The sequence below is a fragment of the Colobus angolensis genome, unplaced genomic scaffold (assembly GCF_000951035.1).
Source record: "Colobus angolensis palliatus isolate OR3802 unplaced genomic scaffold, Cang.pa_1.0 Scaffold247, whole genome shotgun sequence".
In the NCBI taxonomy this organism is placed as follows: domain Eukaryota; kingdom Metazoa; phylum Chordata; class Mammalia; order Primates; family Cercopithecidae; genus Colobus; species Colobus angolensis.
In genome coordinates, this window is record NW_012115677.1 from 277,970 (window position 1) to 300,175 (window position 22,206).

At 37.0% G+C, this 22,206-nt stretch overlaps 1 protein-coding gene across 1 annotated transcript in view; it reads left to right on the forward strand.

The window, feature by feature from the left end:
• The window catches only part of UBR3 (ubiquitin protein ligase E3 component n-recognin 3 (putative)), a gene marked incomplete at its 5' end in the record, with an annotated part of 276,638 nt that overhangs the window by 87,661 nt on the left and 166,771 nt on the right, over positions 1–22,206 (forward strand). Inside the window, 9 exons of the mRNA XM_011945970.1 lie at positions 3,552–3,638; positions 12,281–12,346; positions 12,435–12,524; positions 13,962–14,090; positions 15,027–15,079; positions 15,173–15,306; positions 15,664–15,748; positions 17,055–17,197; positions 21,173–21,269. Coding sequence (XP_011801360.1) covers positions 3,552–3,638; positions 12,281–12,346; positions 12,435–12,524; positions 13,962–14,090; positions 15,027–15,079; positions 15,173–15,306; positions 15,664–15,748; positions 17,055–17,197; positions 21,173–21,269 — 884 coding nt within the window. The remainder of the gene's footprint in view (positions 1–3,551; positions 3,639–12,280; positions 12,347–12,434; positions 12,525–13,961; positions 14,091–15,026; positions 15,080–15,172; positions 15,307–15,663; positions 15,749–17,054; positions 17,198–21,172; positions 21,270–22,206) is intronic.

Here is a 22,206-nt window from a genome sequence, read left to right on the forward strand (position 1 = left end):
AGTTCATATTTCAGCTTTGAAGGCTAGAATTACAATGCAGTATGGTTCTCCTAATCTATGAAATAAAGAGAACAGAGAGAAAACAGGCTCCTGTTGTCCTGGCAGTATCAGAGAGTAACTTCTCAGTTATAGGAGCATCTGGTTCCTAGATAAGGCGTTCTCTTGGTGAACACTTACACTATGTGAGACATTGTTCTATGCACTTTTCATATATTCTTATCTAACCTTCATTGCATCTCCTATAAAGTACATGGCATCATTCTGTTCTTTCAGAGGTTAAATAACTTGCTTAAGTTCACATACTGTAAGTAGACAGTGAATTTGAAAGCAAATTCATCTGATTTAAAAACCAGTGCTCTTTATCACTTTGCTATAGTTGTTTTTTAAGCAAGAATGTCCAAAGCTTTTTAGCTGCAGTGCTGTCAGGGTTTAGAAGTATAAATTAGAAGAAACACTATTATTTATAGGAAAATAAATGTTATTTCTCTGTTTAAATTTTCTACTGTAAAATATAAAACTTAAGGATTAAGTAATTTAAAAGGAAAGTTCACTTGATAAATTACTGTCTTTGTATGATTGCATTGAATGCTATTTGATTCTTGAAAACATAAAGGGCTAGTTAAAAAAAATAATACTACCCAGGTAGCTCAGTCAGTACAGCATCATACTTTTAATGCTAGATTAACTAATGACATGAAGATTGGATAAGAGAATGACACGTTTCTAGAATTTTACTGATACTTGCTTTCTAAGGAGAAAATTAAACTGCAAAGTCTTCATCCGGTGGCAACTATAGGTTACTACAGACTTGATAGAAGATTAATGTGGTCTTGACTCTTTGGAGCACTTAATTACTTGTCACACATAGTGTTAACCTATGATACAGAGCATTTTATGTACATCATTTCACTTTGCCTCTTCAGGACAGTACTGGGAAGTAGGTTGTATTATGCCCATTTTTACATGTGGAGAAACTGAGACTCATAAAATTTAAGTAATTTGCTCAAGGTCGTAAAACTACTAAGTTAGCATGCATACTGACTTTTTTGGGGGTTGGGGAGTGGTGGTAGTGGGAAGATAGGAGAGAGACAATCAGAACATGATTATGAAATATGCTGTATTTATAATGGAATTAACTGGTCATTGTTTTAAGACTCTTAGTACCTACCTGTCAAATTGTTCTCCAGAAGGTGGTACCAGTTTACACTTGCACTAAGAGCCTGTAATGGTACCCCATTGCCCAAATGCTTGATGAAATAGGAGAACATTTGGTTTTAAAAGTTTATTTATCTGTAAATTACCTGCTGCTTTAGTTTGGTTATGACAGATTATTTATGATAACTTGTAAGTGCCATTGATTTGTTTTCAGTGAGAGGTGTGGAATAGAATGTATAAAATAATATTTTATAAATATAAATCTCATATAGCATAGATTAAAACAGGATGAGAATGTTAGTAAGGTGACCAGGTAAGTGATTTTGGTCTGTATTGTGGGAATGGAAATAGGCATGAAGCTATATGATAATACCAAGCAAGAATTGACATGACATGGAGATGAGTAAGGTGAAGGAGAAATCAAGAATGAATGTGAGACTTTCAGCTTTTTAAAAAGGCATGTTTATATCATTTACATAGGTAGCTGATGAGTTTAACCCACGTGGCTTTGATGCTTTCTGCACTTACACATTTTACATTGATACCCCAAAATGTTTTTTTTTAACTTAAATAAAATTCACCATGTAACCATTTTAAAGTATATACTATTCAGTGGTTTACAGTGTATTCACAAAGTTTACCACTACTACCACTATCTAATTCCAGAGTATTTCTATCACCCCCAAAAGAAATTGCATACCTCCCAATTCCAACCTCCCCTCATCTCTTGGAAATCACTAATCTACTTTCAGTCTTTATAAATCTGCCTAGTCTGGACATTTCATATATATGGAATCCTATAATATGTGGCCTTTTGTGTCTGGCTTCTTTCACTTAATGTAATGTTTTCAAAGTTCAGCTGTGTTGTAGCATGTCTCAGTACTGCATTCCTTTTTCTATCTGAGTAATATTTCATCATATGGATATACAGCATTTCATTTGTCCTTTCATTAGTTGATAGATATTTGGGTTGATTCCACTTTTTGGCTGCTTATGAATAATACTTCTGTGAATATTTATGTACATTTTTTTGTGTGAACATATGTTTTCAATTCTCTGGAAATATACATAGGAGTGGAATTGCTTGGTTGTATGGTAACTCTATATTTAACTTACCAAAAAACTGCCAAACATTTTTTTTTCTTTTTGAGATAGGGCCTCACTCTGTTGCCCAGGCTGGAGTGCAGTAGCGTGATCATAGCGCATTGCTTCCTTAAACTCCTGGGCTCAAGCAGCCCTTCTACCTCAGCCTCCCTCCCAAGTAGATAGGACTATACATGCATGCCACCACTCTTGACTAATTTTTAAATTTTTTTTGCAGAGACAGAGACTTGCTGTGTCCCAGCTAGTCTTGAACTCCTGGCCTTAATTGATGCTTCTGACTTAGCTTCCCAAAGTGTTGCCATTATAGACGTAAGACACCATGCCCCGCTGCAAACAATTTATCAAAGCACCCGTACCATTTTATAGTCTCATCAGCAGTATATGAGGATTCCAATTTCTCTGCATCCTTCCTAACACTTTCTGTTTACATTTTTAAAATTATAGCCTCTCTAGTTGGTGCGAAGTGGTATCTCATTGTGGCTTTGATTTGCATTTTCCTATGATGTTGAGCATCTTTGTATGTGCTTATTAGTCATTTGTGTATTTTCTTGGGAGAAATGTCTTTTTAAATCCTTTGCCTGTTGTTGTTGTTGTTTTTGGTGAGCAGTCCTATCATTATTTCTATTTCTGTTTAATTTGGAACTCACCTATTTTGGTGGATCTGTTTTACCACAAAACATTGTAGTTGTCTTTTACAGTACTCTTACTTCAAATGGCACACACATCATGTCTTTTCCCTAATTCTGTTGTAAGTCAGGGTATTCACAGGTTACTTACAGTCCGCGTATGCTCTGCCCTTTCTTTTTAATTGTGTAAAATATACATAACATTTACCACTAACTATTTTTAGCTGTGAAATTCAGTGACTTGAAGTACATTTACAGTGTTGTACAACTCTCGCTACTATCCATGTCCAATACTTTTTCATCAGCCGCAAAGAAGCTCTGTACCCATTAAACAATGACATTAGGGAATTTATAGTAAATTGGTGGGGGAGTCTCTTGAAATGAAGTTTGATTGAAATCTATTTAAAATCTATTTTCAGCTTTCATTCATTTTTAGAAAGGTATTGTAAAAAAGGAAACATAACGACTTATTTAATTTTCATATTTGTCACTGGTTGTTTATGAAGGGACAATTTCTTGAAATGGCAAATATAATATTGAAAATGTTTACGTTTTACCATTTTATGTATACACAATGCATATAATGATTATGTATTTCATATAATTTAATGTTGAAAATATATGTTTATATATTACACATTTATTATATATAACTTACTATTTTAGGAAACTCAAGAATATACCCGAAATGTTGTTAGATATTGCCTTGAAGCTCTTCAAGACTGGTTTGATGCTATTAACTTCGTAGATGAGGTATGTATATTTTTTGATGTATGTAAAGACATTTAAGACAAGTGTTAGATTTCATTTAATGTTGAAAATAATACCTTTTCATAGGAGAGGGAAGGAAGTAATGAACATATTAGGCTTTGAAAAAGAGAAACCTAAAGGGGAGACTAGTTCTTTAGTTCTTTGACATTTAGGAGATTCTGGAGCACACTAATATGTCTGCTTATTTCCTAGAGAAGAGTGGCATGATTTGTTTTTCCATTATTAAGTATATATGTTTCATTATTTCTTACTGAGTGAAAATTAGTTTCAGTTGAATATATAAAAGTGACAATGCAAGTGTGAATAGGATAGGGGAGATTAATGAAAAGGGTATCACAACTCTATTAATTGGACAGTGTTCTGCTTGTCAGAGTAGGAAAAGATGGGCTTGAACAAAGGTGATTATTGTTAATAATGAGAAGAGCTGGCACAGGACTTGGTGTGTATGAATTGAACAAGTCATTGCTTTTATTAGTCAGCCAAGTTTACCATCGGAAGCTCCTTCTATTCCTCTTATGAAGTAGGGTCAGAATATGCCATATGCAAAAGAAAGACCATGTTTCAGACAGCTCACCCCCACTTCATCTAGTTTCTGAACCTTGGGCACACAGAACATTGCTGTGTGTTTGTGTATATGTGGAGGGTAGGCAAATATTATCTCTTGTGTGTATGTGTGTTTTTTTTCTTTCTGTTTTAAAAATTTTTGACACAATCACAAATCAGTTGAAAAGTTGAGTGGACAAAGAACTCTCTATTCTTGAACCATTTGAGAGTTCAGTTGTTGACTTGATGCCTCACTACCCCCATGCATTTAAGTGTTTCCTACAAACAAGGATATTTTCTTCTATAGCCAGAATGCAACTATAAAAATCATTAATATATTAATAACATTTAATTCTTATAACTCATTCATGTTTTATCAGTTGTCCCATGATATCTTTTATAGAAAAAGGATCTGGTTCAGAATTGCATTTTGCATTTTGTTATCATGTCTCTAATCTCCTTCTGAGACATTTTCCCAGTCTTTCTTTGCATTTTAGGACAGTGACTTTTTTTTTTTTTTTTGAGACAGAGTCTCACTCTGTTGCCCAGGCTGGAGTGTGATCTCCGTTCACTGCAACCTCTGCCTCTCAGGTTCAAGCAGTTTTCCTGTCTCGGCGTCCTGAGTAGCTGGGATTACAGGTGCGTGCCACCACACCCAGCTGATTTTTTTGTATTTTTAGTAGGGATAGGGTTTCACCATGTTGGCCAGGCTGGTCTGGAACTCCTGACCTCAGTTGATTCACCCGCCTCAGCCTCCCAAAGGGCTGGGATTACTGGTGTGAGTCACTGCTCCTGGCCAGGACAGTGACATTTTGAAGAATGCCTCTCAGTTTGGGTTTGTTTCATGATTAGATTCAGATTATGTATCATTTTCAGGAATATTACAGAAGTGATGTTGTAGTCTTTTCATCGCATCCTATCTGGTGGTTTGTGATTTGTGTTCTATTACTGATGATGTTCCCTTTGATCACTTGATTAGGGTGGTACCTGCTAGACTCTTTCATCATAAAATTACCCTTTTTCTCATGTAATTAATAAAGCATTTTGTGATCCAGTTTTTAATTCATTCATTTATTTTTGTCTCTAGAGATTCATAGTTTCTATTTTATTCAATGGGTTATAAGCTATTTCTGTCATTATTTGATGCTCAAATTGCTTCAGATTTGGCCAGTGAGAGCCCCTTTAAGCTTAGTTTCTACTTGTCCCATCATTTTTTGAGAACTTCCATGTTTTCTGGCCCATCAGGATGTTTCAGACTCATAGTTTCCCCATCCATTCCTGGAATCAATCATTTCTTTATGGATCCCTGGTTACTTTTAGTGTGGAACAATATTTAGAAAAATCTAGGTGCTACATGTGCTCATTGCTATTGGCGTATCACTGCTCCCAGGACTTCACAGTGAACAGAGGAGTGTATGTATGTAAGTACATATACATATTTGCATCTATATTTTTTTTTTGTCTACAGTGAAATCTATGAGTTCAAACTGATATTTTTAATTCAAGTTTAACACTGTATGATTTATTCTAGTTTTCTTCAACAGTGGAAAACTTGGCTTCCATTATCTTTAATATGTTTACTTATCTATAAATACATATTTATGTATGACCAATCTCACATATAAATATGAGAAGCGACTCTCGTCTCGGTTGCCTCTCTTTCCCCTGCATGGATGCCTCTTTTCCCTGCTTTGACTCTGAGTCCTCATTCTATTCCCCCTTTTCCCACACGTGGACACCCTCGTCATCCTGCCTGGGCTCTGACTCCCCACTTTGGACTGCCCTTCTGTGGAGAAGCCCTGTTCACCCTCTTTGTGCTTGAAACTCCCGCACCAGGCTCTTCCTGTTTTTGGATGTCCTCCTCATTCTGCCTTGACTCTGATGCCTCGTGCTGAGCTCTTTGCACATGTGGATAATCTCCTTACCCAGCTTGGATTTTGATTCCCTATTCCAGGCTGGCCTCCTGTATTGTTGCCCTCCTTACCTCAGTCAGGCTGTGATTCCCCATTTGGAGGCCCTCCTCACCCAGATTGGCTCTGATGCTCTACACTGGGCTGCCCTGCTGTGTGGGTCCCCTTTGACTGTCCACATCTGATGCCCTATGCTAGGCCACACCCCCTATGCCTGAGCAACCCCTGACATCTCAACCCCTCGATTACCCCCAACAGTTGCCCTCGTCAGTCTGAGTTCTGACTTCGCTCTCAGTTTCCTAACCTTTAGATGCTTGTTTTACCGTGCTCCCTCTCTTTACCTTCCAGTGGCTTTAGGAATGGTTTAGGAAGGGAAGAACCCTTTGTTATCTTTAATTCTAATCCCTCCTTTCCTGAATTAATTTTTCTTTACCCCTCATTACCCCTCCCCCAACATTTGTGTCAGCTCTTAGCCTTCAACCTGGATTTTGTCCATTTGGATTTTGATTCTGCCCTGACCGACTCACCTTGATTCTTTGCTTTGTGTAATTGTTGGTCTTTAGGCTTAAATTTTGTTTACGTAAATGGTAATAAGTCAGTGTTCAGAGAGAACATTCTCCAGCCTTCACGGAGCTCCATCCCACTTCCAGCCTGCTTCCCTCCTCCTTCACCCTGTCCAGGGTCAGTCCCTTAGCTGGAGCTTTAACTGAAGCTTTTCTCAATCCAGCTTTCTTTGGTGTTTGAAACTGCAGGAGTTATTGTTGAAATAGTAGCATCACTAAGGCAGCAGTAAGATTGAACTGGGGGAAAATTATACAAAAGAAAATGATATTTAAATTAATCATGCTTGGCATCAGGAGTATAATGAAGGACAGTTAGACTTGTGTATGACATACAGAGCAGCTGAACTCTAGGAAATAGTGTATTTGTTTTTCATACAGAAATATTTTTAGGAAGATATTGGATGTTCTCAAAAATTTAAATGGATTCTTAAAAGAATAGAAATTAAGTATAGAACTTAAGGAATCAAATAATATGTTATTTATTTATTTATTTATTTATTTTTGAGATGGAGTTTTTGCTCTTGTTGCCCAGGCTGGGGTGCAGTGGCACACTCTCGGCTCGTTGCTGCCTCCACCTTCTGGGTTCAAGCGATTGTCCTGCCTCAGTCTCCCGAGTAACTGGGACTACAGGCTTGTGTCACCATGCCTAGCTAATTTTTGTATTTTTAGTAGAGATGGGATTGCACCATGTCGACCAGGCTCGTCTCGAACTTCTGACCTCGGGTGATCCACCTACCTCGACCTCCCAAAGTTCTGGGATGACAGCCGTGAGCCACTGTGCCTGGCCTATGTCGTGTTTTTATATGGTGCTTAAAGGTTTTATTATTCCTCCTTGTTTTTGTCATTAGGAAGTGGAGATGCAGAGATATTAAATGACTTGCCTATTATTATGTAGCAAATTATGGTACTTCTGGGTCCACAGTCCACATTTTGGAACTCCTTGTCTGGTAGTGTTTTAACTATGTTGGTTATTGGCAGTGGAAAGAGCTTTAACGTCAGGCAGATTTGAGTGTAAATTGTTACTCTGCCATAATTTAACTAGCTATGTGGCCTTGGATAGATTTTTTTAGGTTTCATTTTTTATATATTTTTACCTTTTTTTTTTTTTTTAACCCTGCTGAGCCCATTTCCTCATCTGTTGAAGTTGGTAACATTAACCAGTGAGGATTGACTAAAAGGCACATATTACATGTGTGATAAACATTAGTTCTTCTTCCATCCTTGTGGGTGGATGTCAAAAGTCATTATGGTAATCTAGTACAAATCAAGCAAATAATTTTTTTTTTTTTGAGACAGGGTCTCGCCAGTGGTCTTGAACACTTGGGCTCAGGTGATTCTCCTGCCTTGGCCTCCCAAAGTGTTGAGATTACAGGTGTGAGCCATTGTGCCTGGCCAATAATATGTTTTGAACTGAAGTAGGCCAAATCAATCATATAGAAACAGGGGATGGAATACATTTTCCTATAAGATAGGCCATTTAAGAGTTCTTAAAAACATGAATATCATGTAGGGCAACAATTGTGAGTTTGTAGCAGGGTGGGTTTGGCTAGAGTCCTCTGGTAAGAGAAAAGTAGAACATGCGTTCATATAGCAAATATTTATTGAATGTTTACTATGTTATAAACATAGGGGATATAGTGGTAAAACAGTCCCTAACTTAAGGAAGTAGAAGACAAATATATGGTTAATTTGATTCCTGTGCTTCTGTAAAGTTGTGACCAGGTGCTATGTAGGAGGATAAAAGGGAGCACCTGACTTAGCCTGAAGAACCCAAGAAAAGCTTCTTCGTAGAAGTGTCCACCGAGCAGTCTTAAAGATACATTAATCCAGTGGGAGAAGGGATATATAACATTTGGGGCAGAGGGAATAGTGTATATACAAAGGCACAGAAGCTTAGTAAGTTAGGGGCAGTACCTATGGTGCATGAATTTGTGTGACAGAAGATGAGGCTGGAGAGGTAAGCTGTTTCTTCTCAGGAGTTGGAAGGTAATCAGGAGGCTAAAACCATAGGGAGTCACTAAAAGATTGTGAGTGGAAGAAGTTCAAGATTGAATTAATGTTTAAGTAAGACCACCTTCTGGCAGCATATAGCGGGTAATAGAAGATATGTTAAGGTTCTTTTAATGCAAGGGGAAAAATAATTTAAAGCAGCCTGAGTTAAAGAAGCAGTCATTTATTATTAATACATAGGGGTGTCTCAGGGTTAGGGCACCTGGACCTCAGGGATGGACTGGAAATCTGAATAGGAGCTCTTGTCGCTTGCCTTTGCTTTGCCCTGTGTGTATGTCCCTCATTTTTTCTTCCCTTCCCGTACTTTGTCCATGTGGTGAAATACTGCCTTCTTATAGTTGCCTAATTTTACCATTTCAGGCATATTCCCAGATTGTCTGTGAATGTCCCTGAATCCCAGTTCCAATTTTTTAAGAGAGAAAGTCATTGCTCAGGCTGGGTCAGATGTCCCCTGCCCTGCCTCCAGTCAAATATGGCTACTATAAACTTGACTATCAGGCCCCAATCTCTGTGTGTGGTTGAGGTGGCAGAGAGTGGGAAAGGGAGACACATTTTGAGAAGATGGGAAGCTTGTGAGCTAGGCAGACACCACAAAAGGTGTTTTGTGGAAGATAAAAGTAGAAGTAGCAGTTATCACTAAAACCTAGGCACTAGGTGTTAGTGCCTGAGCTAAGGTTAGTTAGGTGCAGTGTAGACAGAAAGAAGAAAGTGGATTTAAGAGATTATTTAAAAAATAAGTAAACATAATTTGATACCTCATCAAATATAGGAGGCTTGTGAGAAGGAGGAAGTCTACATTTCATATTTAAATTACTGGGAATCTGGAGAAGAAATATTGAGGAGGATTGAATTTTATGGCAAAGATACTGAGTTTGGTTTGGACACACTGTATTTGTAGTCCCATGGAATATTAAGTATTGATGTTCAGTAGACACCTGAAAGTGAGATTTGGAGTTCAGGAGTGAGATTTCTGCTGAGATTTGGGACTCAACTGGGTAGAGTTAGCAGCTGAAGCTGTGAATCTGGATAAATTCACATATAATGAGAAGACTATAGAGTGAAGAATGGAATCCAAGGACTATCAGTATATATAGGAATAGAAGAAGCGCTTATCGAGTAGCCAGTCTGTGACATTAGACAAGGAAGGAATATGGACTTTAACATTATGGAGAATGTTGAATATAGGATATGCTAAAGCCCTGAAAGATAAAATAGAGTCCATGGCTTATTAGTTAATAGCAATATGTACTGGGTACTGTGCTGTTTTACTTATTTCTCGCAGCTGCCCAACTCTTTATTATTCCTACTCTAAGGACCAGACAGCTTAGGCACAGAGAGGCAACTTGCCCAGTTTTACAGGTAGGTGGCAGAGACAGGATTCTGCACTTAGGGGGAGGCCCGGTGGCTCACGCCTGTGGTCCCAGCACTTTGGGAGGCTGAGACAGGTGGATCACTTGAGGTCAGGAGTTTGAGACCAGCCTGGGCAACATGGTGAAACCCCATCTCTACTAAAAATACAAAAATTAGCCAGGTGTGGCAGTATATGCCTGTAGTCCCAGCTACTCAGGGGGCCGAGGCAGGAGAATTGCTTGAACCTGGGAGGCAGAGGTTGCAGTGAGCCGAGATTGCGCCACTATACTCCAGCCTGGGGGACAGTGCGAGACTCAAAAAAAGAGTCTGCATTTAGGCTGGGCATGGTGATTCACGTCTATAACAACACTTTGGGAGGCTGAAGTGGGCAGATTGCGTGAGCCCAGAAGTTCGAGAGCAGTCTGGGCAACGTGGCAAAAACCCTGTCTCTACCAAAAAATACACAAATTAACCAGGCATGGTGGTGTGTGTCTGTAGTCCCAGCTACTCAGGAGGCCGAGCAGGGAGGATGACTTGAGCCCTGGAGGCGGAGGTTGCAGCTAGCTGTGATTGTGCCACCATACTCCAGCCTGGGCCACAGAGTAAGACTCTGTCTATAAAGAAAAAAAAAAAAAAAAGAGTCTGCACTTGTCCAGTCTGCTTAATGCCTCAAAGGAAATAGAGATTCTGACTTAGCTAGTTGGTGTAGAGTATGTTACTAAGATGATTATTGTAATGGAGGGCAAACTTTTTAAAATTCTATTTTTAATTGTGGCAAAATACACATAAAACATAAAATTCACTATCTTAATCATTTTTAAGTGTATAGTTCAGTCGTGTTACATGTATTTGTATTGTTGTGCAGCCAATCTCCATAACTTTTTTGTCTTGTAAAACTGAAACTATACTCATTAAATATCTACTCCCCATTTCCTCTTCCCCCAGCTTCTAGCAACCACCATTCTACTTTGTATCTCTATGAATTTGGCTGCTCTAAGAACCTCATATAAGTGGAATCATATAGTTACTGTCTTTTTGTGACTGGCTTATTTTACTTAGCATAATGTCCCCAAGGTTTATTCATGTTACAGAACATTGTTATAATTTCCTTTCTTTTTATGGAGGGCAAACTTTATAGAACACATTTTTATAGCCTTTACATATTGAGGAGGATGTTATTATCTTATTGGTTTTGGAAAAAATAATTATTTCAGGGATGGTGACATATTTAGACTCCTTATAACCTCTATAATGATATCACATTAGCATAATTATCTGAATGTCTGGGATAAAAATTTTTAACAAGAGAGTATTTACTAAGAACTTAAAAAGCATTAAAAGCAAACAATACCTTTTTAGTTTTTAACTCATTTGTTTAAGAAGGACAGCTGTGGTATATTTTTGCCCTGTAGTGATTTTGTGATTCATGGGATTCACAGATTTAAAATACAGTTTTTGTAATATTTAAAGGAATGCATAACATCATTCACATATTTTTTATGAAGATTTGTATGGAGGCTGGTGTGTTTGGTACTGATTGGAAGCATCTTATCCAATTGGTGAAGGAATCTAACGATGCCCTGCATTTATACTTCTGTTTAGGGATGTGGTCAGAGTCTTCTTACTGTTTTGAATATGACACTGGAGTCCAGATTAGCTCCCCGGTTCACTACTTTTGAATTTTAGGAAGTTACTTAAGTTTTCTAAGTTTGAATTTTGCTACTTGTAGAATGAGAATGTTAGTAGTTCCTACTCCATAGCATTCTTCTGAGGATTAAATGTGATAATGTGAATAAAGTGCTTAGCATGGTGACTGGCACATAGTAAGTGTTCAATGAATGTTATATGTGACTGTTACTCTTATTACTGTCATGATGTTTGGTATACATGCGTTTGAAGAATCCCAAATGGTCTCTGTAGCTGGAAATCCATTCCATCCCTTGTTTTAATAATGATTATTTGCTTTGGCTAAATTGAATTTAGGAAATATTAATCTGTGCTGGATGCTTCAGAGGATTCAAAGTTGAGTAGAATACGATTTCTGCCTTCAAGAAACTTACGCTTAAGTGTTTAAAATGGGATAATTTTATCTGTAGTGATTTTAGAATCTGCATCTTCTAAAATGTTAAGTTTTGAATTTAAAGTATAGGAATAAATCCAGGTGAGAGTATGGTTTAAACATTTTACAACCATCTTAAAATTTCTGTAAAATAGTCTTTGACTTATGGATTTTGTTTGTTTATTCCAGCCAGCACCTAACCAAGTCACTTTTCACCTACCACTACATCGTTACTATGCTATGTTTTTGAGTAAGGTAAGACTGTCATTAAAGAGTTCTGTTCTTTTTTTTTTAATTTTCAGAAATAAGAATTGAATTAGTAACTTTTTTATTGTAATTTTAGGCTGTGAAATGTCAAGAACTAGATTTGGATTCTGTTTTACCAGATCAGGAAATGTTAATGAAACTAATGATTCACCCACTCCAAATTCAAGTATGTATTCAGGCATTTAAAAAGTTTTGAAGTGGATTCCTTGTTTAAGCGATTCTTCCTTTATTTATTTGCCTTTCATTGTTACTATAGCTGAGATGTTTGAAAACTTTTTAAAAAAAGTTGTTATTGTATTTTTGCCAGATTATGTTTAGGTATTTTTCATTTTATGAGATTTACTTTTTAGTTTTACTTTTTCCAGGAATTCTTTTCATGATATTTACTTATGGGGTGGTATTTAACATACTTTATAGCACTGTTTTGGGAGTCAAGAGATCCGAAAGATTCTAGCCTTGGTGCTACCACTGTTTTATTTTCCACAAAGTTTAGGGTAATTCACCTCCTTGATTCTTAATTTCCCTATCTGTATAATGTGAGGAGAAAGAAGAGAGAAGAATTAGCTTATATAGCACTGTAATTTCTTTTAATACCAACACCGTAATTTGGCAGGCCAGCTTTTTGTATACATTAGAGGGAGTTGCACTTCAATTTATTTTTCCTGGCAATTTTAGATTTGTTAATTATAATATTATTGAACCTGAACTCTGGGTGTTAGGAAACAGATACAATTATGACTGCTTGAAGGCGGGAGCGGTGGCTCACGTGTGTAATCCCAGCACTTTTGAAGGCGGGCAGATGACGAGGTCAAGAGATTGAGGCCATCCTAGCCAACATAGTGAAATCTTGTCTCTACTGAATATACAAAAATTAGCTGGGCGTGGTGGCATGTGCCTGTAGTCCCAGCTACTCAGGAGGCTGAGGCAGGAGAATTGCTTGAACCTGGGAGACAGGTTGCAGTGAGTCGAGATCATGCCACTACACTCCATCTGGTGACAGAGTGAGACTGACTCTGTCTCCAAAAAAAAAAAAAAAAAAATTATGACTGCTTAGTTTTAGTTGACACTGGACATAAATACATGAAGAATTGAATACTGATATAGTGAGAACATTTATTCTAACCTCCAATATTTGGAAAATTAGTAGTATAGGTTTAAGATTGAGTTAGGGTGAATTAAAGATGTAGAATGTATTCATTGACTTTGAACAATTGGTTTTATTTTATGCTTATTCCAGTGTCTTTCTTTAAACATGTATATCAGGATTGTTGTTGTTACTTAGAGTTTTCTTAAGGGAGAAATAGAGTGAAACATAAGCATTGAGTTCTTATGAAAGATGTCAGTGAAAGTCATTATAAATGTATCCAGAGGCCAACATGGAAAACCAACTCATGTTTAAACTCTAAAAAAGTGGCTATGTGAAAACATAATTATTGTTAAAAAAAGGTAGAAGTGTATATTTCAACTGATTATCTTTAACATTGGACAGAATATCGGGCTCATACTATGATTACATCATTAAATATTTTGAAATGGTTATTTATAATATTTTGTAAAGATTGAGTTTAGATAATTTATTCTTTGTCCAATTTACTTTTATTAGGCAAGTCTTGCTGAAATCCACAGCAATATGTGGGTAAGAAATGGTCTACAAATCAAAGGACAAGCCATGACCTATGTCCAGTCTCATTTCTGTAATTCCATGATTGATCCTGACATTTACCTGTTACAGGTAAGCCAACTAGATAATGCAGATATACTTTAGAAGTGTCTCATTTGTACCCAAGGGATTTTAATTTATAGAGGTGACTGAGTGATGACATGGAGAGGCCAATGCCACTGAAAGAATAATTTATTACTTAAATTTCCCAGGAGAAGAGGCATACCACCCAACACAAGACTACAAGGAAAGCACCAGGTTTTGGTCAAGAGGCAGAAAGGAGTGAGGGGAGAGCCTAGGCAAGAGCCTTTATTGGGGTTTCTACGGGAAAAGCAAAGTAAGGCAGGATTGACTGGATTGGCTAGTTTGAATAATTCCAGCAGGCTTTGAGGCATAGGGGCTGAACCTGACTCTGCGGTACCTGGCCCTGGGTTGATTTAGAGCAGGGGAAATACTGGGTTGATGTATGAGAGTTAGATAATGACAATGATTGGCTTGCATGATGGGCATGTTCCCAAGTAAGTTGTTTATTATGTTTAGGAATTAGCTGGCTCTGGGAGGGAGTATCTGTCTTCACGTCTGTAAGGCCCCTCAAGATATCAAAATATTATACAGAAAATAAAAACCATGGCCAGGTGTGGTGGCTCATGCCTGTAATCCCAGCACTTTGGGAGGCCAAGGCAGGCAGATCACTTGAGGCCAGGAGTTTGAGACCAGCCTTGCCAACAGGTTGAAACCCTGTCTCTACTAAAAATACAAAAATTAGGTGTGGTGGCACATGCCTGTAATCCCAGTTACTCAGGAGACTGAGGGCTGAGAATAGCTTGAGCCTGGGAGGCAGAGGTGGAGGTTTCAGTGAGCTGAGATTGTACCAGCTTGGGCGACAGAGTAAGACTCTCTCAAAAAACAAAACAAAACAAAAAACAAAAAAAAAGTACAGAAAAACATGATTAATAGAAGAAGGAAAACTGAATATTGAGGAATAAAGCATTTTGTTTTCTTTTAAAGGTTTGTGCTTCTAGACTTGACCCAGATTATTTTATTTCATCTGTCTTCGAAAGGTAGGCATAATTTTATTAAGACAGTTATTAGGAAGTGTCCAGTTAATTTTGTTTTAATTTATAAAAACATGTTTCAAATATTTCTTCTTGTAGATTTAAGGTAGTGGATTTGTTGACAATGGCATCACAACATCAAAATACAGTACTTGATGCAGAGCATGAGAGGTCGATGTTAGAAGGCGCTCTTACATTTCTTGTGATTCTTTTGAGTCTTCGTTTACATTTAGGTAAAACTCACTCATACTAATACTTACGTATTAACTGTTTTCCTCCCTTTCTCCCCGTCCCTGTGGTAGTAACTGGCTTAGGGAAAAAAGGAAAGGATGTAGATAAATTTAAAGAATGTTTCAAACTCTTGTATGTTGTACTATAGGTATACCCTTTAGAATATCCTTAGAATAACCTTTGCTTAAGGGAACTGCAAACAGCAGTTAAACTGCAGTTATGTTTGAAGCATTGCTTCTTTACTCTTTAATTTGAAACATCCTGTATTTGGTAAAACAGCTTAATAAAAAATGTGGTAATTTTTTTCTTTATAATTTATGTATACTCAGATTTGTTAATTCTGTTTTTAATAATTTTAGGAATGTCTGATGATGAGATTCTCAGGGCGGAGATGGTAGCCCAGCTGTGTATGAATGACAGGACACACAGTTCATTGCTGGACCTCATATCCTTTTAAAATTTTAGTTTCTGTTAGTTGCAGGATCTAAAATAAGTAATTTTTATGATTAACGGTTTATCAATTTTTTGATTAATTGTTTTTCAAAGTTGAAAAATAACATAGAAAAAGAAGAATGCCAGTTGTTGGCTCAAGTATGTATTCAGTGCTGGTGACTGTTTTTTTTTTTTTTTTAACCTCCTGTTACTACCTCTTGGGGAACTCTTCTTAGACTTTAGGGTAGATTTCAGGACAGATTGATGGCTTTGGCCACCCCAGCATTTAACCTTCTAGGGCAGCATTACTGAACGTTTTGTAAAAGGCAGCTAGGTCTATTTTGTCTGTGTAGCCAGGATGCAATTCGTGGTGAACAGTTAAAGGTACACCTTATGATTATTATTACCAGGATTTTAAACATTTGGAGGGTTTTTCTGTAGAATTTGGTCTTAAAGCATTTTTGAGTTTGTAGATTATTATTTACAAACAGGAAACCTGTGGTTCTTTGTATAGGACTGAACATACAATGAGTATCTGATTATCTTTTTAAGTTAATGTTAATAAAAGTTTACACAAAGATTATCAAGTAATTTTGTGATAAAAATTCCAGCTAAATTTAGTATTTATATCTTATGACTATGTTTGGAAGAATTGGCTAAAATTTTTGTTTTGTGAAATAAGTCCTATTAGAATGCCTATTTGACAACCTTGATTTTTGTAAGCAGCATCGATTTGATATTGTCTGATGATTTCCTTCAATCATTATAAACTATGTGTCAGTTTATTATAGAGTAAAAACGATCTCTGTATTTTGAATTTTAAAGATTTGTGTAATGTGAGGAGAGAATCTTTTTGGTTAGCCTCTTTGCTTAAATTTGCTTAGCATTTTTTTCTTTGGGGGTGAAATTTTGTGTTTTTTGGAAAAACAATCTTTGCTATAAAAATCTTTGCTAATTTTTCCCAAGTTCTTTCTGTTTTTTAAGGAAAAGTTATTTACAAAATGATGAAAATCAAGACAGATTTTAGAAGTTTTTCAATCATTTTCTGAAATTTTTAAATTTATTTCGGGGAAAATATACCTGGGAACTACTACAACATACAATTTATTAGTAGGCTCCTAGATTAAACATATTTTCAAAAATCACAATTAAAAAGTTATTATTGAGCTGTTGTATTATATAGCCCTCTTGTGGCCAGTTCTGTATATTACAGCCAATTACTATTTGCCTACTTTAGCAAAATGAGAAACTAGAGTACCTTGGAAAGGCTATAAATCTGGCTTTTTGTTGCTAATATTTTTTCTTGACATATATATCATATTCCAGAAAATCCGAATCCCAAAAGTGGCATTATTCCAGGCAGTTACAGCTTTGAATCAGTTTTATCAGCTGTAGCTGATTTTAAGGCTCCTGTTTTTGAACCTGGAGGTTCTATGCAACAAGGCATGTATACTCCCAAAGGTATGTTTATATACATAAATGAACTCTTTCAAATATCAGTTCTTGAATGGTGAATTCTTCTGTGTATTAAAAGAAAATGTTTACCTTTTGTTCATTCAAGCTTTGGTTTTCTGTTCTCCATTTTGTTATAAATGTATGTCTTTATTGGTAAACAGTGATACTGCTTTCAATTACTTAGAAATCTATAGCTTTATGTTACACTAAGACTTCTTAGATGACTCTAAACTATAAAGGAAATTTATATTTGAACTCTAATTTATTTTTATAAGTGATCATAACCATAAGTGAACCAGAAACTATAAAACAAAATGTATATTTAAAAATATTTTGAATGTATTTACTCTCCAAATTTGATTTTGAAACAGCAAAACAATCCTCATAACTCAAATTTTAACTTGAAATAGTTCAAACTAAGGTCTGTATAGGCTGGGCGCAGTGGCTTATGCCTGTAATCCCAGCACTTTGGGAGGCTGAGGTGGGTGGATCACCTGAGGTCAGGAGTTCGACACCATCCTGGCCAACATGATGAAACCCATCTCTACTAAAAATACAAAAAAATTAGCCAGCTATGGTGGCAGGCACCTGTAATCCCATCTACTCAGGAGGCTGAAGCAGGAGAATCACTTGAATCCAGGAGATGGAGGTTATAGTGAGCCGCTATTGCGGCTCTAACCTGGTCAACAAGAGTGAAACTCCATCACACAAAAAAGTCCACATAGAATGTTGATAGCATTTACTTACATTTTAAACCTATGTTAAATGCACAGAACGTTTTCCTTAAGTGGATGATTGCTTTTCTAAGGTTTTTCCCCCCTAGATTTACAGTTGACATGCTTGACGGGAGCCAGAGGTAAGTGAGGTTTTGATTTACACAGTCTTTTTTGTTTGACTTTCAGATTTTCACTTCTCTAAGTTAAAATTTTGAAGGAAGTAACAGTTACGTGCTTCTTGACTCCCTCAACACATTGTCTAAATGAAAAACCAATGCCCATTTTGAAGTTGTAAATAATATGTACTGTGCAGTGTGTGTTTGGCAAAGCAGAACAGAAAAGCCTTATTTGGGATTTTTCAGGGAGTTCACAAGGAGCAAGAAAATCCAGAGTCTCTGGTTGGAAAGTATTCCATAAAAGAAAAGCATAGTATGTTTCTAGTGTAGAGGATACTTTGTATGTAAAATTAGATGAATTTGGGAGTGGAGTGGTGCTGTGGTATAGTGCAGGGCTTATAAAAGTGTGATGTGAGGATTACATCTCTGTCAGACTTACTTGCGCTCCTCATTACGAATGCCGGTTCCTGTGTCTCATCTCCTGTCTGCTGTCATCAGAATCTCTGTGGGTGAAATCTGGGAATCTGCTTTTTAAAACAAGCTCTTTAGATGATTGTTTTGAACAATGCTGAGATGGAATACTGGGCATTTGGACATTAAAGCTAGCAAACTGAGTGTCATATTTAAATACCGTATGAATTATATTTGCTAGTTGTGTGGTTTAGGAAATCAGTTGTTTTGTTTTTTGTTTTTTTTTTCTGGAGACAGAACCTCACTTTGTCACTCAGGCTAGAGTGCAGTGAGCTGTGTTTGTCACTCAGGCTACAGTGCAGTGGCGCCATCACAGCTCACTGTACCCTTGACCTACTGGGCTCAAGCGATCCTGCCACCTTGGCTTCCCCAGTAGCTGGGACCATAGGCACCCACCACCATGCTGGCTAATTTTCGTGTGTTTTGTAGAGACAGGGCCTTGCTGTGTTGCCCAGGCTGGTCTCGACTATTGGGCTTAAGCAGTCCTCCTGCCTCAGCCTCCTAAAGTGCTGGGATTACAGATGTGAACCGCCGTGTCCAGCCAGTTTTTTATCTTTGAGTTTGGCTTCTTAGCTGTAAAATAAGTTTTTAAATTTTTAAAAAGTGGTTGAAACAAGCCTCTGGTTTCGAGGACTAACCCTTAAGTGAATTTGTTATATTAATATAAAACCAACAAAAGCTGGCCTACTCCTGTTAAAGTGGGTGTGGGTAGTTGAACCTAGCTTCTCCTCTGTCCTGCTATCCACTTGCTCCTAAAGTGACCCCTGTTATACATCTGTGGTCATTCAGCTCCATGGAACACTGTTTGAAGCCCACTGGACTAATTAATCACTACAGTTTTCTTCCATTGCTAAGATTGTGCAATTCTAATAAAAGCTTTGGCATGTTAATTGTGCAGAATAATAGACTTTAAAGAGAAGGACAAGCATGGCCGGGCACAGTGGCTCACACTTGTAATCCCAGCACTTTGGGAGGCTGAGGCGGGTGGATCACGAGGTCAGGAGATTGAGACCATCCTGGATAACATGGTGAAACCCATTCTCTACTAAAAATACAAAAATTTAGCTGGGTGTGGTGGCAGGCTCCTGTAGTCCCAGCTGCTTGGGAGGCTGAGGCAGGAGAATGGCATGAACCCGGGAGGCAGAGCTTGCAGTGAGCCAAGATCGCGCCACTGCACTCCAACCTGGACGACAGAGTGAGAATCTGTCTCAAAAAAAAAAAGGACGATAAATGATTCTAGAAATACTAATAAAGGTGTTTGTGAAGGACTGTTTTCAGAATTTTAAGTCATACTTCTGATACTTTAAGTTGAATAGCTTGTTACATGAAACTAGGGACAGTGGTTAACAATGGTTAACTGTCTTGTGCTAGAAAGTTGTAATTATAGTGGATGGGTAGGGAGAAGCTTATGCTTCTCACTATGTTTTCAGATGTTAAGAATTTTGCTAGAAAGAATGAAAGAAAATAACTTAATCTAGTATGGAGATACTTTTAAGGCAGTGGTTTCTAAAATTACTATCTCAGCCCATCCTTTCGATTTTTGCCACATCTAAATATCCGCTCTACTGAAATATACTTAGTATTTCATTATTTTTTTAAAATGAGTTAACTTAAAAAAAACCTTGCCTCATCCTAAGCATGATTATTAGTGAGGTGTCATGAATTTTATTTGCAACTTACAATTTTCTAATACACATTTAAAAATAATTACATAATTATTAAAATGAAAAGCTTTATATACTTAATACTTAAAATCATCTTGTGAACCATCAGTTGTACACATTCCACACACAGGATAGTGGTTCCTAATTATGCTGAAGATAAGGAGACAAGTGATCCGTTTTAGCAAAGGAGCAGAAAATCTTTTATAAACAAAAAAGACTTATAAAGTGGGTCTCTGTTGCTCAGGCTGGTGTGCAGTGGTGTGATCTTGGCTCACTACAGCCTTTGTCTCCTGGGTTCAAGTGTTTCTCCGCCTCAGCCACCCAAGTAGCTGAGATTACAGGTGTGTGCCACCACGCCTGGCTAATTTTTGTATTTTTAGTAGAGACAGGGTTTCACCATGATGGCCAGGCTTGTCTCAAACTACTGACCTCAAGTGATCTGCCCACCTCAGACACCCAAAGTGCTGGGATTACAGGCATGAGCCACCGTGTCCAGCCTCATTAATCTTTAAATCTAGTTTTCATGTTTTTGCTTTTAAGTACTTTTTTTTTTTAATACTTTTTTTGGAAGGGAAATGAGGTCTGACTTTGTTGCCTGGACTGGCCTCCAACTCCTGGGTTCAGATGAGCCTCCTGCCTAAGCCTCCCAAGTAGTTGGGACTGCAGGTATGAGGCATCATGCCCTGCTTGCCTTTAAATACACTCAAAGGTCTTAACATGCTGTGTTTCTTTCTAATTAGCACCCTGCAAAAAACAACAACAACAATGAAGTAAACTTCTGGTGAGGCATTGTTGTATTACAAAACTTTTGTTCTTTAGTGCTTGCTGAACTCAAGAGAACATTCCTGATGATGAAATTGTGATTTTTGACTTAGAAAAGTAATCATGGCATCAAGCTTCTTAAGGCAAATACTGTAATCAGATTAAATTGTTCTGTCTTTCAAATGTAAGAAGTCAATAAATATTGATTTTATTTCTGAGAAGTCAATGTTTCTACTTTCTTTTGAATAATAGCTGAAGTCTGGAATCAAGAGTTTGACCCCGTCATGGTCATTCTTCGAACAGTTTACCGTAGAGATGTGCAGTCTGCAATGGACAGATATACTGCATTGTAAGTCCTTCAAATTGATTAGCATCATAACAGAGTATTTTATATTTATATGGAAAAATTTCAGTTATAACACAGATATGATATGCTCTCATTAAACTATACATCCATTCTTTAGAGATGAAAATAATAATTTAAGGTTTAAATAATAATCTGTCGGAGATTTATGTTAAGATCTTTATCCAAAATTTGATATTAATGTGATAGATTTAGAACATGATCACTAAATTAAAAAACAGAAACTTATTTAGTTGCTGTTTCATCAGTGGAATTAAAGGCTTGGTTTTGTGTTGTTCTACTTTTGAACCAGTAGAGGAGGCACAAGTTAAGAGAATAGAATTCTCTGACATCAGAGATGGTAATGGGTGTCTGTAATAAGTGAACATATTTCTTTGTTCATGACAACTGGGAAAATAGCCAAAGCAAAATGAATTTTACTTGTAAATATTTAACAAAATAGTTTACAGTATTGATGACTGCAGAAGACAAAAATTTTGAAAGATATCTTTTAAATGCAGAATTCAATTTTGTATGTTATTGTAAATTGTAGACTGTTGTAAATGTATTATTTCCACCTCTTTTAAAACTTTAATAGTTAATATTATATTGCTGAATATCACAGGATATCATCTTTTACTTGTGCTTTCCTATAGCTAAACATTTAAAAAACAAGTTTAAATGATGCACATGTCCTTGATTTTGAGAAAGTATTAATACTTATCCAGATAACTATCAAAGTGAAACTTCTCTTTTGCCAAGACTTTGCAGTAATAGAAATATCTATCACAGGCCGGGCGTGGTGGCTCAAGCCTGTAATCCCAGCACTTTGGGAGGCCGAGACGGGCGGATCACGAGATCAGGAGATCGAGACCATCCTGGCTAACATGGTGAAACCCCGTCTCTACTAAAAAATACAAAAAACTAGCCGGGCGAGGTGGCG